This window comes from Onychomys torridus, chromosome 4, assembly GCF_903995425.1.
Source record: "Onychomys torridus chromosome 4, mOncTor1.1, whole genome shotgun sequence".
Taxonomy (NCBI): Eukaryota; Metazoa; Chordata; class Mammalia; order Rodentia; family Cricetidae; genus Onychomys; species Onychomys torridus.
The window spans coordinates 147456439-147476838 of record NC_050446.1 but is presented as its reverse complement, the minus strand read 5'-3'; the positions used below and the strand labels follow the sequence as shown (position 1 = coordinate 147476838).

The 20400-nt window shown below is 40.0% G+C and overlaps 1 protein-coding gene across 3 annotated transcripts in view; it reads right to left on the bottom strand.

Annotated features, from left to right (window-relative positions):
- Ralgapa2 (Ral GTPase activating protein catalytic subunit alpha 2) overlaps positions 1-20400 on the bottom strand; it is a 277458-nt gene that overhangs the window by 174766 nt on the left and 82292 nt on the right. For 2 of the 3 annotated variants that reach the window (XM_036184593.1, XM_036184595.1), the window contains 6 exons: positions 19705-19842; positions 16883-17031; positions 13860-13971; positions 8982-9219; positions 5900-6064; positions 2564-2704 (listed from right to left, as the gene is read on the bottom strand). In XM_036184593.1, the coding sequence (XP_036040486.1) occupies positions 2564-2704; positions 5900-6064; positions 8982-9219; positions 13860-13971; positions 16883-17031; positions 19705-19842 (943 nt within the window). The remainder of the gene's footprint in view (positions 1-2563; positions 2705-5899; positions 6065-8981; positions 9220-13859; positions 13972-16882; positions 17032-19704; positions 19843-20400) is intronic. The other variant, XM_036184594.1, reaches the window with a different exon arrangement.

Below are 20400 nucleotides of genomic sequence, written 5' to 3'. Positions count from 1 at the left end.
GCAAAATACTATGTTCCATTTATCCCCTATACAAGGTTACACAAACAAAATTAGAGTGTAAGGTGCTAGTTTTAAAAACAATCATGGATGCCAACTGGACCTTCTAAAAGCTCAGGAGATGCTATCCATTTAACACCTTGGATGCCCACAAGGTCACGCTTACTGAGGCTAAGTTAGCACTTCCATGGCACATATGAACAAGACACAGAAGCAGCTAAGTAAGAGCTGCCCTTAGGGAAGATAAGTAAGGTAAATCAATCTGCTAGTTATAACCATTACAATATTCCCAAAAGAAAAAGGAAAGTCTACCCTTGCACAGCATGAAAGTGCTACAGACTGACAAATGTCCCAACACAGAAAGCAGTCAGCATTGACAGCTGGGAGGGACTGTTCTCATGAAAAGAAAGAGGACTCCCCAGCTGGCACACCCACTTCCCAGGTGCATGTTTTTCTCTCAACGCAGCTACTCAGATTAATGGAAATGGATGGTTTTGACTATCCCCAAATTCAAACACCATTGCTTCCTGTATCTCCAAATCCATGCCATTGCTTCTATTATTACAATTTGGGCAAGCCGAAAACTCACAGATTAGAAACCAAAACTAGGACTACTGCCACCAGTAAAAACAAAATTAGCAAGCACTGAAACAGTAAAACAAAAGGAAAACAAACAAACAAAATACTCAACTTGTGGCCAGAAAGGAAAATTAAAGAGCCTGCTTGATACTTAGTCACAGTTTAGCAGGAGATGCCCATCCACTCAGATGTAGATTAGAACCCAAACTCTAGGCTGCAAATTGCCAACCAGGAAGAATACATACTCCTAGGACTGGTACACATTTCCCTTGGCCTAGTCCACCGACAGGGCAGTCACAAAGGACAACAGTGGCATTCTAACTAATAAAGGACAAGTGGAATCAGACTGAGAAGGCACTCATTACTGTAGCTGTCAGATGAAATGGCAGTAGCAGTTTGTCCTCAGTCACCCTGCTACAAAACCAGGAGTCAAGATGGTAAAGACAGGGAAACCCAGACCTGGTCCAGCCTGCTCCATTTTAGAGCGCCATAGGCTTTGCCATATTTGCATGATTGGTGCTTGAGGCTTGACTACCTTCTGGTGTGGGCTGGTTTCAGCAGAGTACTCAGCAGCATCTGTCTTCTACCCACTAGATGCCAATAGCACCATCTTACTGTGGCAACCAAAAATGTCTCCAGATGTTTCCAAATCCTGGTTGATCATTATTGCAGTAAGTCACTCAACTTCTGTTGGAGCCATGTACACACACGTAAGGACCAAGAATTTAAGTAATTCAAAATATAACCCTGGATTAGAAAACTTTTAAAAATGAAGTTATGAATAGGAAGGTATTTTTCTGAGAACATATTCCAGAAAATCTAGTGAGAAAACCTAAGTGAAACAGTGTGGAAATAAAATAGACTGTGAAATAAAACTTTTCACATTAAAAGATTTCTTTCTGGTGTCAATCAGTCAAATATATAGCAAATTCATTTAAAGACCTCATTAGTTACCTCTAAGAAGTGGCATTTTCTGGAAAATCTAATCCTCACTCATTTACTATTCAAGCAGCAACTTAACTGGTAGTGGCCCCTTTCCAATGCAATTCTCGCTGTTTTAACATTCAGTGTTCACACTAAAGCAACACTATCGTCCCACTCCCAGTTACAACTAACTCTTCCCTTGTGGTATTTTACTTATGCTTTGATTTTGCTTTGCCAAACTTCAATAGCACTATAGTGTTTGTACGACAGAAACCGTAATTAGGCTATCTCAAATATTTAACGAATCCTAATCTATGTGTTGGAACTCAAAATGTAAAAGGAATATGAGAAAATTTCCCTCTTAACTAAGAAGATCTCGTTCATCTTAAAATGACTAAAAAAAAATCTCTTTGTAGATATAATTATTCACTACAGAAAATAAATTCCTCTTGAGAGTGACTAGGAAAACCATGAGAAAACTCACTTTTGGCACTGCAAAATCCTCCCTTTATCACTAGCACGAGGTATTACACACGGTGGTAGTACACAGTGTAGCATCATGATGCAAGGACAGTGTGGGCGATAAGACATCAGACCAGGATAACTAGTGTATCTATCATTCTCAACCATTTATTTGACAAGTTCATTCAAAACACCCTACCCTGGCTATGTCAAGACACACAATGGATTATTATTAACTATATTCACCTTACTGTGCTAGTACTATAATATCATGAGAAAAAAAACCACACATGAACTAATTTCAGTTTCAACTGGGTGAAGTCTAAGAATAAAAATGTTTTGAAAATTAGAACTATTTAGCTTTTTTCTTGTTATGTTTTAACTAAAACCTCCATTATCAGCATGAATCTGAAAACCAGGAAGATTATAGAATTTTTGACTACCTAGTTGCTACTGAACATGAACTACACAAAACGATCATCAGTATCCTTTGAAATGTAACACATGTGAAACGGGCAGCCTCCTGAATGTGCCTGGGGGAGCTGGGGCAGGAGACAGAAGCCTGGGGACACAGATGGACACACAGACAGCAGTACAGTACCTGAGAGCCTGTGAGAGCAAGAAGAGTAAGAGAGACCAGGGAAGAGAGCGCTCACGGTATGGAGGAGGAGCGGGACGCTTTTAGTGGCAGGCAAAGCCTCAGAGAGGTGGACACAGTTGCTGATAGACTGGCTTCGCTTAGCTTCCAGGAGAGATAAAGCAACATTACATCAGAGCACAGCAAGACCTTTCACCACTTCTAAGTGCATATGGTGCTGCAATTTCTTTAACATTTAAAGGAAGCCATTTAAAAGAAGTCAATAAAATCAGAGTACTTAATCACAGTCTCTAAATACAGCCAACTTTCAGTCAAGCACTGATGTCTTAGAATGGTCACTCCACACAAAGAACTTGTTTCATTTGGGAATGCTCCAGGCATTACCCTTCCTGCAGAGTGGACCTGAATGATGTCTGGGCTGCATGCTCAAGCACAGCCCATTATTAGCACATTATTATCTCCTCCTAAAAGATACACATACAAAGACCACAGTGAGAAAAGGAAAAGTTGGTTCAATACAAACCATTTTCTATTAAGTAATAAATAATTCAGAAATTGAACTACTGAGAGCTGACTGTATTTAAAAGCTAACCACTTAGTGAACTAAATGTCCCAGAAGTTCATGAATATATGAATCAGATATTTTATTAGATATCCATAAAAACTATCTCTTTATATTGTATTTCACATTTAGTAAGGCCGAGGTTTCTCAGTATCAACTTTTGATTTTCTCATACATTGTTGGCTAAATAAACATTTAATAAAACAAATACAGAAAGAGAAGATGCTTCAAAGTCAGTGCTATCCTTAAAATAAAAATACAAAAAATTATTTGCTCTGTTGTTATTTTATATACCTCTGCTAAGTATACATGAAACAAAACTATACACAAGGGTGGCACATTTGCAGAAACGAAAACAAACTTTCTACTTTATTGTCCCTTTCCCTATGCCTTGCTATCAGCATTTCCAGCAATGAAATTATTATGTAACTGTGTGTGTGTGTGTGTGTGTGTGTGTGTGTGTGTGTGTGTGTGTGTAAGTTAATATGTAAAGGGCAACAACCATGTAAAAGATTTATTTATGTCAAACTATGGCCAAGATTTTATTTGAGCACTGTTTAAAGACCTTTCCTTTTAAAAAACAAATGATTGTGCATTTTTCCAAAATGGACCACCATGCATTTTAAAAATAGTAAAATACTGGCTGTTTTGTTTGTTTTTGGTTTTTGGAGACAGGGTTTCTCTGTGTAGCTTTGGAGCCTGTCCTGGAACTCACTCTGTAGACCAGGCTGGCCTTGAACTCACAGAGTTCCGCCTGCCTCTGCCTCCCAGGTGCTGGGATTAAAGGAATGCGCCACCACTGCCTGGCAAATACTGGCTGTTTTATGTGGCAATTAAGACTCACTTTGAGAGTTTAGAAATCTGAATTTTCATCATCATTGACACTCAGGGCCAGAGTTATCTTTCCATGCCAAGCCACTTCAGCTACACTCTGACTTCTCTGGTGTCACTATCAGTGACAGCTTCTTTACCTAACTGAAAATCTGTAGGGTGAATCATCATGTTACTATTTTAAACTGCTCTTAATGAGATTAGAGAAACAAAACTACTTTTGAGTGGTGATTGCATCATAATTACTGCCAACTGCTAACTCCTCCTAAGAACAGTGAAAACTGTTTCAGTGCACTTCTGCACTCACAGAAATTCCTTCTACCCACTCAAACTACAGGGAAAACACTCTGGGCTTTGTTAAATAGTAGGAAACTAAAACTACGAAAATTACCCATGTATATTATTAAACAGTCTTATTAAACAGCAAGGTCTACAAAAGTATTCAATGGCCATTCATAGGTAACAACTGATTCACAACATTAAGCATTTTAAAAGATATAAAATACAATAGGAAATGCATATATATGCATACATAGATGTGTATATATAAAACATAAAGATAATAGACTTGTGCAATTGATGGACTTCACTGTCTTTCAAAAATAAAATAGTTCCAGGCTTTTAAAATTTAGTTAATTCTATAAAAGCCAACCTTATAGTTTTAAAGTACATATTCCACAAATATCTTTACAAAACCTTTGAAAAAGGTTTGTCCAATGTCACATGGCCCTTCAAATGCTTGGGAACATTTTAAAACATAGCTTGCCTTTTCTGAGTGTTTTCAAAAGCATGCTGATGCTTCTAACCATATAGTTGGTTTATAACATCTGTGGAAATTAAGATTTTTAGTGTCATATGAAACGTGCATGTATTTGCTGCTGATCATGATGTATGAATAAAATGCAGTGTTTTTGGATTAGTGCTTATACTTGGAATTCAAGGGTGGTGAAGGCAGCGTAAGTCTGCACAGCTTGGGAAGGACATTGCCTTTGCCACATGCTTCTCATCTCTTTGACTGAAGGATCCAGTGATGGCAGGGAAAAGTCAGTGGGTATCCTCAGTACTGAATGTTTTTTGAGACTGAGTTTCTTTTTGGGAGACAGAATGAAGAAAAACTAACAGAATATGTGGTGCAGCTAATTAAAAAGAGAATTGCCAGTAAATGCTAAGGCATAAAGAATGAGGAACAATACACCTAGATGAGACCATCGACAGGATGCGAAACCATCTATACTCAGCTTTTAACAAACAATGAACAAAATGTGTTAAACTTCACAAACGTTTGTTTTATGGCCTGACAATCTTATTTATGTTTTTCTAAAGCTGTTGATTATCAACTCTAATTCATGGTACTGCTGATGAGAGAGACTCTAAGAACTGAGATAAGGTTGTTTCAGTCCTCAGTCAGAGCACAAAGAGAGGAGAGAGCCTTCTTGTCTTCATTCTGAATACCAGCTTCCCTTTCAAAGATTTGTCCCTTGCCATAGTAGAATGCAACAAAGCTGTCTGGTCATCTGTGGGTTCTCCATCAAGTAACAGTGATAGTTCAAATAGGCTATAAAAGCAGCAAATACAGACATAGGAAGCTTAATGTCTTTAGAGAAGTAAAAAATGAGAATGTCTTCATTCATTCCTAAAACCAAGTGTCACCCTCCTTTTCTTCGCTAGAACCAGTTATCACAAGACTCCTAAAGGAGCACTGTGTAGCAGTGACATCACTAAGGGTAAAGGTGCATTTACCAAGCTCCCTTTTCACAGTAGAGACTTTAGAAAGAAACAGTAAACCCTGTGACTTGAGAAGTACCCAACTGAAACTTGAAAGGATACTCACAGATTTCATTTACTAAAACATCTAATATTTAAATTCTGAGTAGAACTTTAAAATATTTATAAATTCATTTCAATAGAAATTAGATTTGTTTAGCGATATTTAAACAAATATTTACCAGTTGCTTTTTGGCGAACAATATTTCTTGCCTTCTCAACTCCTGGTGCTCCAGATGTGGTAGCACTTCGGAATCTCATTGGCTCAGTCACATCTGGATGGCTACGCCAGCTGAGAGAAAAGGATCTACCCACAGTGGTCCCTTTTTGGGAATCTGGAATACAACCTGATGAAGGATAAGATGAGGAAAACAATCTAAAAGCTGAGTTTGTTACTCATTTTACTGCCTAGGCTGTTCAGCAGATAGCAAACATACAATTGCATATTACCAGTAGTCAAGAAACGGCCTATGTACAACACTGCACCAGCAGATTCCCATGCTGCAAATTAAGAACTACTTTCCTTGTGTTGCAATTTAGGAAGATACATCAGTAACCTCAAAATACTTGCTACCAAAGTATTTTTAATTTCCAGCAGTTTCATGATAATCGTATCTTCATAGTATTTACTTTCACATGTAAAAGTACATATTAACCAATCTTTACCACTGTAAGAACAATGTCATATCAAATTATGCCAATGTTCCCATGGTACTTTAAAAGCCATTACTTATAGGTCAAAAGTTTTAAAGTACCAATATTAAAATGATACTGGCCTCTGAAGACTTCAACCCAGCCACAAACCCCACAGATACCCATGAACTCTAACGCAGACTTGGTCAAATGGGTAAGTTAATGAAAATCTACAAATAATTTAAAATCTTATTTTAGAAAAGTTTCAAAATTATGTAACAAGTTAGTCTGAGGTTTGACTTCTTTTTCTATAGTGTTCTGGTCAATTATTTTAAAGAAAGGTCAAAGACCCAAAAGAAATACAGAAGAAAAGAGAATAAGACATTTAGGAGATTTTTTTTTTCTCAGAAATAATGTAGACAGTGGTACAATTTGTGGCTCGTTTTCACACCAAGTTCTCTTGGTGTTTATTTTCTGTTTTCACTAGTTTAGTGCTTAGGCCTATATTTGTATAATAAATATTTAAATCACTTTTTAGAATAAGGCAGTATAAAAAGATGTTTGTCATATTCATTATTTAAAGAATTCATTGTATCTCTCTGGAAAACAGTACTTTTGAAGTTGTTTATTTTCCCAATTTCTATTTTCATAGGACTGTGTTTATATACTAGATAGGAAGAAAGACCTTTAAAATACAAGTTATGTGTGTGTGTGTGTGTGTGTGTGTGTGTGTGTGTGTGTGTGTGTTTAAACACCTTCAGGAGGCAAAAAAAAACACTTATTTTGAAAAAGTAAGCCACATCTTCTATCTCAGCTCTTCCCTCCTCTGCAGGATAAACTCTCCTCTAGACTGAGAAACACTGTCTTAGGTAGCTACCCTCCTGCAAAGAGTATCTTGATATTCCTAGGCCATTCGTAGTTCACACAGAAATCTGAAACATGCAAGAGAACCAGAAGAGAGTAAAGGACCTCTAGGTTAGTGTGTATTTTTTTTTTTTTAATTTTAAGATTCCTGTTTAGCTTCAACTGTGGGGGGAAAAATGACCCATTGCTAAAGCTATGTTAGAAAATTAATGCACTGCATAGTCTAAATTTAAACTGGGACTAACCCTTTCCACTGGAATGCTAGGAACATAGTTATTTTGCTTTGGCTTCTAGCTGCTTGCTTTTACTAACCAGGGCTTTGGCAAACCATTCTCAGACTGCAATGAATACATTATAAGCCAGCTCCTAGTACTTATATATGGTTAATTCATCACTAGAATTGGTTCATGTCTCCTTGTATCCACATCCTTTTTTGCTCACACTGACTCTGGACTCCATCATACTCTGGTAGTAAAACTAAAGAAGTGAGAACTGAAAAATTCACTTCTGTAATGTATTAACAACCATGTGCCAACTTGCGGGGTGATGAAATATGTAGCCCAGTCACACTCACTGCCCTGGTTGACAGCCAGTCGGTTCCTAGAAGCAGAGCAATCTAAGTGGTCACAGCACAGAGTGAATAAATGAAAATGAATTAGTACTGGCTAGAGTGTGCAACCCAACTTATCAGCTCATAAAATCATGGTCTAAATAAACAGTTACTATGTTAAGCTACTAAGTTTTGGGGTGATTTGTCACATAGCAAAGACCAATTCAGATAGTCTATACTAAGGTTATTATTACTAAAACATAATCTGCTGTAACCATGTACAACTTGATAAAGCTTTGAAGAAAGATGCCTTCTCGGTCTCAGAACCAAGGAAAGTTACTTATCACCCAAGGAAATATTGTTTTTACCTTCTGTATTCTATGATTCTGTTTGATATAACCCAGGGTAACTCCAAAGTCAAATCCAAAGTCATCTCTCCCTGTTTCCCCAGCAAGCCCATGAGGCTCTATAGAATGCATTTTGGCATTTAACCAAACCCGCATCTCCTTCCCAGGTTGTCCTATTTCTTTTTCCACTTAATATGTACCGTATGCATTTGAATAAGCCAGCTCTAGTCTTTACAGTATAAGACAGTATAAGCTGGAATAGACAAATTAACTCAAGTACTACAGTCCTTAGGAACTATAATAAAGACAATGGGATACCAACTGTCATCTCTAACGGGAACTCCCATTGATTTACAACTCAAAATTATTGCTTTTACTTCCTTGGGTCTGAAAACAGCTATACTAGAAGCACAATAAGGCCAAAATGGCTCCCATCTCAAGCACTTGGAATTCCTCCCTGTTTCTAGGGAGGCAGCAGCATGAATCTTAGCAGTATGGTATCTTGGGCTGACTTGACTGGCTCTGACGTCAGTCATTATAAGTCTTTGTATTCTGGGCTTTCTGTCTGTGACACAGATCTACCTAAAGAACAACCACAAGGATGAAGTCCATGTGCAAATCACTGGTCACTGTTACTCCTGTTATCAGTACTTGTCTCTCATTTTTCTTCTTCTATAGTTTCTTTCGATAGTCACCAGTCTCATTAAGGGAACAAAGTAATAGGAGACACAATCTAATGACCAGCATTTAAAAAGACACTAGAGCTGGTTCAGCTCATTATGAAAATCAATGCATCAATGGCTTAGGTCTACAGATAAACACTCCTCTCACCCCACACCACTGCTGCAGCCCTGAAAGAGTTAAGAATACCTTTGCCACGTTGCTTCTTCTCCTTCTGCTCACTTAATTTATCTAGAGGTAGGTTTGTCATCTCAACTCCATACACAGTTCTTGCGAGCACGGCTGTCAAGGAGTCCATGATGTTGGACCACTCAGTAATGAGTTCCTCCCACTCTGTGAGGGATGACAGCACACCTAGAAAGTCATCCCAAAGCTCCCGGGAAATGTACACACAGAGGTTTGCTCGGATCCAAGCCACGATAAGTGTCTGAAAGCAACCAAATATACGATTTTTAACAACAAAAAATTAACATCCTTTTCATTTCTGTTCTTACTTTGGACCAACTATAACCAGGACTTCAATTATGGTAAGATGAGTTATCTGAGAAAGTATTATTCTAAAGTACGTGGCTGGTGCTGTTGATATTGGTGAGAACAGAGAAGTCTCTGTCCAGTAAGTACTAGCTTCTGAAGGTGGCTCTTTTCCCATCACCACAGAGACTATGGCAAATGTCTTCCTCTATGTGTGATCCTCTAAACCCAAGTGCTACATGACTTTGAGCAGCTGGGCTTGCTGCAGAATTCAAAGACAACTCATCAAATGTCTTCAACTTCAGCCCACGAGACCTTCCGTCCACCAGCATTTACCCAGCTTCACCTCCATCTGTGCTGTCTTTCCAAGAGGCATTCCTATTCAGCTCTGGGTTCCTTCTCAGAATCTTGTGCTTCTATTAAGCCAAACTACCCTTAGCAACACACTCTCCTTAAAGTAGATTTCCCCTCTGCTTACAGCCTTTTTCCCTCCTCTGTCAAAGTCAAACTTTTCTACTTCCTCATTCCCCAGCCAGGTGACTCTGGATTATTCCCTCTGACAGCTCTCTCACTGCCTGCCTGGGTTTTGGTTATCCATTTCTGTGGCTCCACTACCCTCTAACTGTTGTGCACTCTTCTGTCTTCACGCCCAGCACAGAGCCCTTTACTGGCTTCCTGATTATTCACCTGCTTTACAGAGGACAGCCCAAAGGCACATCATCAGGAAAAGAAGTCAATTACTGATTACTAACTTTTGATCTAGTATTAGGTCAATTTATTATTAGATCAATATTTTCTATTATACAAAGATTATTAATTTACTGCTTTTTGGCAATGGCCTTGAACTTTTGAAGTCATGAGTTTAAAAATGTATAGACAGAAACTAGCATTTTAGTCTTAGTAATGATCCTCAATAAAATATTAGTGGTAATAAAGCTGAGCCAATATTAGGTCAATAGATATAATCTTAGTGGATAAGAGGAGAGGGTGGAGACTGCAGAAGTCACTAAGTCACTAGGAATCACTTCCCATTCTGCTGCAGTACTGGTAGCAGGAACAAAACCAGATGGATGTCTTGGTACAGTAAGACATCAAGACTGAAAATCATTTTACTAAGGATAAGAAATAAAGTGATGATGTGATCGCACTCATCTTTAATCCCAGCAGAGACAGGCAGATGTCTATAAATTCTAGGCCAGCCTGGTCTACATAGTGAGTACTAGGCCAGGTGAGACCTTCTCTCAAATAACAAGAAAGAGAGAAAGAGAAAGAGAAAGAGAAAGAGATAGATAGATAGATAGGGAATGAGAATGGAGAGGGAAGGAAGGGAGGAAGGAAGAAAGGAAGGTAGGTAGAAAGGAAGGAAGGAAGGAGAGAAGGAAGGAAGGAGAAGGGGAAGGGAAGAAGGGAAGGGAGGAAGGAAGGAGAGGGAAGGAGGGAGCTGACTTCTTGCAGTTCAGAGAATTTGTCATAGCCAATGTCACAAACGTGTATACAAACTGTTAATCAACAAAATTCACAATAGCACTTGGACACGATGCAAAATCCTCAAAGCTAGTTGAGGGGAGATGGGATGGAAGAACCTTTGGACATAAAAGCAGGACAGCTGTTCAATCAATTGCCCTTTTCCAAAAGGGAGAGGGGAAGTGACAGTCCTAGCACTAGGTTGTACCACTAACTTGGTTTGAGTCTGGGAGAAAGTTACCTGACCTTTCTGGAGTTACACTTCTCATCAAAGTCAAGGGTCCCTCAGCACTGACACTCAGTGTTCAATTAGATACAGCTCAGCACATCAACCACAGGAAAACACCTGGACTCAGTGACATTAACTAATAACTAACCATTTCCTCCCTTAAGTACACTATCACTGACACTAAGCACTGTCAAGTACTGGATCCTATTATAGACAGGAGAAGCAAAGCTTCCTGATTACCTTCAGAACTTACAGCATATGGTCTAACTAGAATTAACAACAAGCTATAACATCACCAGAGGCAATCACCATTATTTGGTAAATATTTTTAAATGAGATAAATTCGACCATCATTAGAAGAAATTTTGTTAACCTAGATTATCTATAGAACAACAACAAAAAAATAAACACTCACAGGAAGAGTTAGAAAAGATAAAAGGATAAGGGCAACTTAAAATTTCCTTACCCTCTACTAGTTCTTTACTATAAAAACCAAAATGCAAATATCTGGCCATTTTCATCCATATGACAAATGAATTAATGTGTCTTCACTGTAGATGGTCACAGACACAGCCTGATGGTCAGTTCAAAGCACAGCCATTTCCCTCCTCAAATCTCACCTGAGGACATGGGAAATCAACAGATGATCCCATATCCACTGCACTTCCCATGTTGTCCTGTCCCGACTGCAGAGTAGGGAGGGATACAGAAGTGGATGTGGTACCCAAGGCCATCAAGCCAGCAGTGCCAGAGCCGGAGTCACAACCAGGATCTATCCAGCTCCACAAAGCTCAGCCTTCCTCCACTCTTCTATGGCCAATTCTAAATCTAAGCATCCTTCTTCTGTACGCATTTCCAACATGCATCAAAATCATAAGCAATCAAGGGCCAAAAAATTGTGCAAGAAAGAACTGACAAGAATACTCTAAGGGAATTCTTTCCTAACCCACCCCCATCCCAACCCAAACAAATGAAAACAAACAACTCTAGAATAGATTCAGTCTTAATCCTGTAACAAACTCACTTGCTAATTCCAATGCACATAACAGATACAAGGCCAGACAACTGGTGAAAATCAGGCTTGACACTGGCTTTAGCTCATGACCACCTGACAGCAAAGCCCCAATACTGGGAGCTCAGGTGCAGACAGTGAGATGCTGGGCAGAGAGAGCACAGTGCAGCATGTCTGTACATCCATGCAGGCAGCAAAGCAGTAGCATCAACAAACTAAGTTGGATTACTACAAACAAAAACAAAACCCATGAAGTCAGAGTATAATGACACAGCATATAAATCCTAGCACTTGGAAGGCTGAAGCAAAAGACTGAGAGTCTGGGCCAATCTAGGCTCATAGTGAGGCCTGGACTTAACAAACAAACAAACAAAAAAAAAAAACAAACCTCAAATAAAAGTGAATGTAGCCGGGCGGTGGTGATGCACGCCTTTAATCCCAGCACTCAGGAGGCAGAGCCAGGCAAATCTCTGTGAGTTCGAGTCCAGCCTGATCTACAAAGTTAGATCCAGGACAGGCTCCAAAGCTACACAGAGAAACCCTGTCTGGAAAAACCAAAAAAAAAAAAAAAAGAAAAGAAAGAAAGAAAGGAAAAAGTGAATGTGTACGCCCATCCCATATATCTGAGAGCTAAGCAAGGCAGTCAAGAGAAAAAAGAGAGTATCTTTTTTCCCTTGAGGCAAGTGAGTACGAGCCAATTCCTTCTGCAGCCTCTAGATACACTACCTGTACTTTACATATGCTCTTGAGATACATATCATCCAAAAAACATGAACTGGAGAAGAGAATGTTTCCTTCCTCAACCATCATTTCAGCTCATTGTGTTCCCACCTATCAATCATCCAAGGTTAGGCCTAATGTAGAATATCATATATTTCCATACTTTTCCATACTGTTCTCTTTTAGAAATGTTCCTAAGTTCTATGAACCCTACAAAAAGCAGTGTAGCCTGAGGCTACTTCCCTGGGCAGTCCATCAGCAGTCAGCCTATCCATGCTCTTGAGCCTGCTCCCACTGAGGCAGAAAGTACCGGTACATCTTTGGTTCTCAGCTCATTCTGACAGTCACTCAGCCCTACCAGATCCTGAGGTTCCCCTCCCTCTAAACCAATTCCTCTGGACCTCTTTCACTAGAACATCACACAGGCAAGCCAACATGTAAGGAGTACCTGCTCTAAACCTCACCCTCTACACACAGTGGCCCCTCCAGATAGTTCCCTTTTCCCCCTTCCTTCCACATCAAGAGCTCTTGGAAGCCTTGTCCACAGTTGCTACCTCCACTTCCTGATTTATCTATTCCAAGTAGACTTCAATTCTTTGGACATTCTCAACTATCCACATTTTACCAGAATCAAATATGGCCTGCTCCTGCTCACCTCACTGGGCATCTAGAACAATCCACTCTAGCTTTCCCCTTAGCAAACTGGGCCTCTCTCCTCAGTATCTCTGGCTGGCTCTCTCTTCTATCAACCATAGAGATGCATCTCCCTGTGCATATGTTCTCTCTTACAGTCACTCCATCCAGTCTGAAGCTTCCCATATAGTCGCTTGACACATGATGGTCTCCAGCTTTCACCCCACTTCCATATTTCTATTTCCCCTGTAAGTGTCAAATCTATCTGGTTTTCTCCCCTGCTAAGATGCTCAATTCCTGCCACTTCTGAATGCCTGTCACTCTCAAGCAAACCAAGAGGAAGGAGATGGCAGAGACAGAAGCCTAAAAAACCCAATGTTACTGGAAAAAGATACAACATTTAGAAAAAAACTAAGAAGGAAAATGTCTAAAAATGTAAAGTTAATTTGACATAACATGTAAAAATCTCAGTAATTAAAACTAATTTGCCAAGTCCGCTTCAATTCTGCATTTGCAGGGTTTAATAAAAAAGACTTACCCTGAAGAGCAACCCTGCCAAGCTCTGGGCAAACAAGTCCTTTACATGCTTATCCTTTGGCTTCTGCATGACAGCTTCTGTTATCCTGAGAAGGATTTGCAACATCTGCTCCCTGGACCACCCAAAATAAAAGCTCATATTAGTAATCACATCCCCAAAGCACTTTATAGGTATGAGATCTCTACAGTCAGCAACACTAATAATCACACATTATCTGAAAGTATTAAAAGTCTAGGTGCCAGTTAGAGAATATGTTCATATTTCATCCACACAAACTACTTTATGTTACCATAGTTCAACAAATATGCTTTCACATCCATGCCAACTGGCAGGATGACATCTTCCAGACATCTTCCCTGACTTTTCTTTGCAGGAAGGAGGGCAAGATGGTTTTCTCCAGTTGAACCACACACCAGTGTACTCACCAAGGGAATAGCTGTGCCAGTCGGAACCAATACAGTACTCTGACATTCTCCATCATTTTGGTACTTAACCTGTAAAGTCTCCCATCTGCCTCTGTGATAGAACAGCACTGACTCTGGGATTTACTATGAAGACACAGGCACTCAATAACACTGCCTGACTGTGGTTCCTGCAGAAGACAGGAGGGAGGGCTTGGAAAGGTCAGGACTGAGCACTGATGGGCAGTGTATTTGTGCCTGGCAGATCTGGCCTACAGCACAGTGCACACCTGGGATGGCTGCAGCCACCACAGCCCAGTCACCATGTGCTACTGTCTTCAGTCTTACAGAAGGGCTTTATAAGACAGGCTTAAGAATCCACACAGCACGGCTAATTACAACAACTGGTGTTGAAAACAGCAGCAGATCATTTTTTCTTTCTAACAGAACCAAGTTGTGTTTCTCAGAGCCATAGACTCTATGAGGATGGAGAACATACTATCTTCCATATAGAGAAGAAGCCCATTCATTCCCAAGGGAATCACTCTGGTTCCTGTAAGGTTTTGAGCCCTAACCATTTATTCATTTGCACTACTTTCTTCTTGCTCTTCCTACTCTCTTAAAAAACAAAAAAAAAAAACAACTCACTAAGAATACAACAAAGCAATCTGGTCCAGGTCAGACAAAGAGATCTGTAGGCTGTGGTGTCTTTTTCTTCTGTGTCTGTGCAGTGGACAGATGATGTAGAATCTCAGTAACCTTCTCATGGTGCAGTGAGCTCTGAGAATTTGCTATCTGCTCCCTTGGTATCTGGCTCCATTGGGCGTTAGTCCTAGGCTTACTTATTTGTTAACATCCATTCTCCCAGCATTCTAGTCCATCTGTTTGCTTGTTTTGCATTGTCTATGGATCCTGAAATAGGGAGGAGGAAGACAAATGCACCACCTAGATCTGACATGTGTGCACAGCGCAGGGCAGCAAATCTGAAGAGAAGAGGGCAAAGAAATGACAGAGCTGAAGGTGGCCTGCCACTCACCGCCAGGATTCCCAGACCCTGTCACAATGGGCCACGCTATTGAGTGACCATGTGTGTTCATAGTAGATGGTCAGGAAAGAAAGAAGCAGGTAGAGAGGGAAAGAGGAGGAAGGAAAGGAGAGGAGCACCAGTGGGGGAAGGAAGGAAGTGAAAGAAGACACAGGGCATCGGAACTTAAATGTGCAGAAAGCAGCAGACCGTGCCCCTTCCTATTCGCTACCGTGTTTAGTTACTGTTGTCGCTTATTTCCACAACTGTCTTTTTACATTTATCTGGAAATCTCTAAATTTCTAAAGGAAAAAACAGTTGCTTTATTTTACTTCCTAAAATTTTCATCAGAATAAATGATTGTAAAAACTATAATACTGTACAGTGTGTACAGAATTCATCATTTTTCTAAGAAAAGAAACAGAAGAATACTATCCACACAGCTGTGGTACAAGGAGCATCATCCAGCTGAAAGCATTTCTCACCGGGTCGTTCTGACTGCCACGATGCTGGACTGGATTTGCATCACACTGAGCATGGCTGTAATGTTTCCAACTTAACAGTTATATGACTTGGTAAGAATACTAACTTAAAAACGAGTAAAGGTGACCTTGTAATTTATACTTTCAAATTATCATTTTGACATTTGTGAACTTGCTACAAAATAGATTTCCTCTGGGCCCACCCTTGCCTCCTCGTGGTGGTCTGTGGCCTCTGATGGCTCATCCTTGCCTTGTTTGGGGGACTTCCCACCTACTGTGGACAGACACCTTGTACAACACCAACAGTACTGGCTCCAGGTGTGGTCCTAGAAAAATTCCCAGTACAGAAAGGGTTCCACTGCCACAGGACCTCAGTAGCCTCACAGCCCTAGAATCTGAGATACAAAGACACCTGTAGCGGTTTTACATAAAGTGGCTAAGTGATATGAACACAGCCAGGCAGACCTGAGAGGCATTTCTAAGACAGGATACATGGGAAGACAATGGGAGGAGGGAAGCATGAGTCAGGGCTTGCTGGTCTATCACTGAGAACACTGAGGGTGATGTGGAGATATCCGCTTTGGGAGACAGGCATGGAAACATCTAGCACATTTTACCTTTAAGAACAGCAAAAGAAAAAGGGAAGGAGAAATCAGTGAGGACATACTTTTTAACTGTACTTTTCTGTCACTTTGATAATGTATTAGTTAAAAGAATTGTTTTCCAAAGTGAATTTAAAGTACCAAGTTGAAGGAATAAACTCAAGGTTATAGCACTTCAGGATGACAAACGAAGTTGAGCTTATGAAGAATCTCATTAGGAAGCTCACGCCACTTATCATAAAACTGATAACAGTTTAAAAGGGGAAAACCCACTATTGGGTAATGTAACACTATCTCCTGTGCAAGAGCAGTTTTAAAAACAATAATCAACATAAATGAATTCTCCAAGTGCTGGGGAGTTCCCTTTGCCAGAATTCACAGAAGCTACCACGGGGCTGCTGCTTGCCTTATTGCCAGTTTTGTAAAGACATGAGATAAATGGAAACCTTAACACTTTAATTATACTAAAAGGAAAAGACAGCTGCCTGGGGATGTTAATCTGAAGTAAACTTACCATGTCTTTTGATTCATTGTAAGTTCCATTATCATGCGCCGAAAAATAATCAGAACAGCTTTACAGGCATCTACCTGTTCTCTCAGGAGCATGGGAACTTCAGCACATGGTTCCAGCAAGAAGACATTCGCAGCATTTGTAAGGAAGACCTTAAAGCCAAATATAATTAACCATATGACCAACGAATCCCTTTGGGTTATTTCCACAGTCTCTTTCAATACAGCAAGTGGTGCCAATACATGTTTCAGGTATTGTAGCTCACCCCTTAGAATTGCCTAGGTAGACACCTAAAAGGCCTTTCCTTACTGTTCCATAGAAATACTATTACATTAGTCATGAGTAGGAAAATATTGGAACTTGTTTTATCTTTCAACAGTAACAACAACAGCAACAATTAAAAAAAAAAAAAAAGACAGGACCATTGTGTCAGGGTGAAAAGGTCTGGGGTGGACAGAAGGTCAGAGAAGAGGCTCGTGGCTAGACAACAGCGATACAATTGTTTTTCCAGAGAGAATTTAAAACATCAAGTTGGAGGACTAGGAATCAATGCACAGTAAACCCACATGGCACAGTACATGAAACCTGCTTCCCAACGGGATATTGCAAGTGTCCCCAAGAGGCATAAGGAGTGAATGATGAGCAGTGGTGTGCCTGGAAACAGACAATGCCACATGATCCATGTTGCATCTTCTAGGATCAGGACTGTTTTTGTTTTTGTTTTTTTTTGCATGTATATGTGGTGTGTGTGTCTGCTTGTATTCCTATGGGAGTGGGGGCTGAACATAGGGGCACGTGCATATGGAGACCCAAAATTGACATCAGGTGTCTTTTTCACTCCCTCTCCATCTTTTATATTAAAGCAGGGTCTCTCCCTGAACTCAGCTCAGTTTTTGTTTCCCTGAATAGCTAACATGCTCCAGGGATTTCTGTCTCTGCCTCCCTGGCACTGGGATTATAGGCGGGCTGCCAAGCCCATCTGGCTTCTAGAAACTTCAGTCCTCACATAGTGTAGCAAATGTTTTACCAGCTGATCCATCTCTCCAGCTGCAGGGCTTTTTTTAATAGGAGAAATCTATTATGCAGTAGTCTCAGCAAATTCTTAAAATAAAAGAATATTACAAAAGAACAATGAGATAGTCAGCTGACTATGCTCTGCCCCAGATCTTTGGGATGCAAGTTCTCTGTTCTGGATCAGCAGGGCTGACTCAGGTTCTCAGACAGTAAATCACTGCTTACTGCAGTGAAGAACCAACATGTCAGCATTCATAAAGATGACACTAGTGACCCATCAACTTCAGATTCATTGTTGTCAACTTGGGGACAGAAATGCATAGGACTGGGACTAGAGAGATGACTTAGTGGTTAAGAACACGGACTGCTCTTTCAGAGGACCTGGGTTTGATTCCCAGCACCCATTTGGTGGCTCACAGCTATCTGTAACTCCAGTTCCAAGGAATCCAATGTCCTTTTCTGGCCTCCTTTGAGCACCAGGCATGCATGTGGTACACAGATATAGATTTAAGCAAAGGTACACATAAAATAGATCAGATGAGTTCCATCTACTATATGCACACTCCTTTGTTGGTCTCCATTAGGTTAAATAGTGTAAGCAACGAGGCAGTGGGAACAAACCCAGCTTCTCTGGCTTCTTAGTGGAGGAAATCCCCTCAAAAAATACACAGGCTGATCAGACAGGTTCAAATCAATACACTCAAAAAACTGATGACAGCCTTTAAAGCTTAGCTTTTGTAAGATGAAAAAGGTTTCATGTCCCAATTTTATAGGGGGAAAAATCACAAATAATCACTACCAGATAAAAATCACAGTGTGAATCTGAATAAGACTTTGAATGAGAGAAAAGAAAACAAAGAATTTTCTGAGTAACAAACTAAGGCAGTTTTAGTGACAATGTTTTCATATGAGTAAGCCACAAATAATATATTATAATATAAAGCCTTTTAATTTCATGTGTTGCCTTCTTGAATTTGAGAATTCTACCCATTCCCAGTGAAAAGTCTTCATATACTACACTTTTACTTTTAATAATAGCTTCAAGATGCCAACACATGAATACTTCTCACTGTATTGGCATCGGTTAAGGTAACACAAACAATCAAGTATTAAGTCCAAACTGTAGTCATCCCCAGCAGCAGTAGAACACTCTCATCAGACAGACCTCCATCGAGCCCCTTTGCCCATGAGCACCCACTTAAGAGACAAGTTCCTGAATACAATAAACAAAAACAACAATGTAGATCCCAACGAAGTAACTTTTCAAGATGTAGAGCTACAGGGACAAGGACAAGGATCCCTCTAAATATCTGTGTCAAGGTCACAGGCTAGAATGATGAGCTATAGCAAAGTTCTCTGCAGCTACATGAGTAAAATTATCTTTACCCTTTTTTAAAAGATTTCACTTTTATTTATGTTTCTCTTGCTGTGTGTGTGTGTGTGTGTGTGTGTGTGTGTGTGTGTGTGTGTGTGTGTGTGTATCTACACAGGGAATAAGGTCTTACAAATTAAAACCCAAGTAACTATTCAGATGTGCTTGGAAGACACTTTCAGGTATAAATCACATAAATTTCACATTCACTGTAAAATAATCCTTCTCAAAAGACTTGCAACCAATTCTCACATCTTTTCTGACTAGGAAAAAAATACTCTTCATTTGTAAATAGGAAGAAAAACTTAGAACTTAGGGGTTCTTTAGCACCTGAAGTGCAAAATAGCAGTGCAGTTCATATGGCATTATTCTAATTAAACAACATGTTCAAAACGTCTTCTCCACCAGGGCTGTCTTTGTGCCCCCAATGGTAGCATACCTGCAGCATAGCTTGGGCCCCAGCTTTCACATTTGTGTTGTCCTCCTCTGTCACACACCCTCTGCTCATGGCACTTGTGAAGGAATACGTGCGTCCCCAGCTGGATGACCGTTTATGACCAGAACTTTCAGACGAGGCCTAAAGAAGGTAACAATCCATTAGCCAATCAGGGAGAAGCCCATATTTACACGCTTGGTTCCTTACACTCGGTTTAGTGCTCAACCTCTAGCACCCCAGGTGGTCTCAGCCCTTAGTGTGTACTAGGAAAGCCAAGTTTGCCTGATGCTGGGACATAGAAATCGGGCCTCTACACATACAAATTCTACTTGCTTTCTGTTGATCTGACCTCATAACTAGTTACTAAAATGATTTCCCCAACATCAAAACAACAGAATCAATACAGACATTTAAAGTTTTTAAGTCTGTGGCTAAGAATTTTAAATATTGTAAATTAATTTAATCCAGGACATAAATACAATTTGTTTCTTTTGTGCTTGGGAGGGTGTTCCGTGTTGTCATTTTAAGCTTATTCAAGCCTTAGCCTTGAATAGGACAGTGCCCCCTGCAGGAAGGCAGTACTGCTGGCACACCAGAAGTACTTGCTCTTTACTGGGCTAATCTCTTCAAACATTTAATACAGATTTCTTCTGGACAGTCAACTGCAAAAAACAAGTCTGACAAAACATTCTACATTTA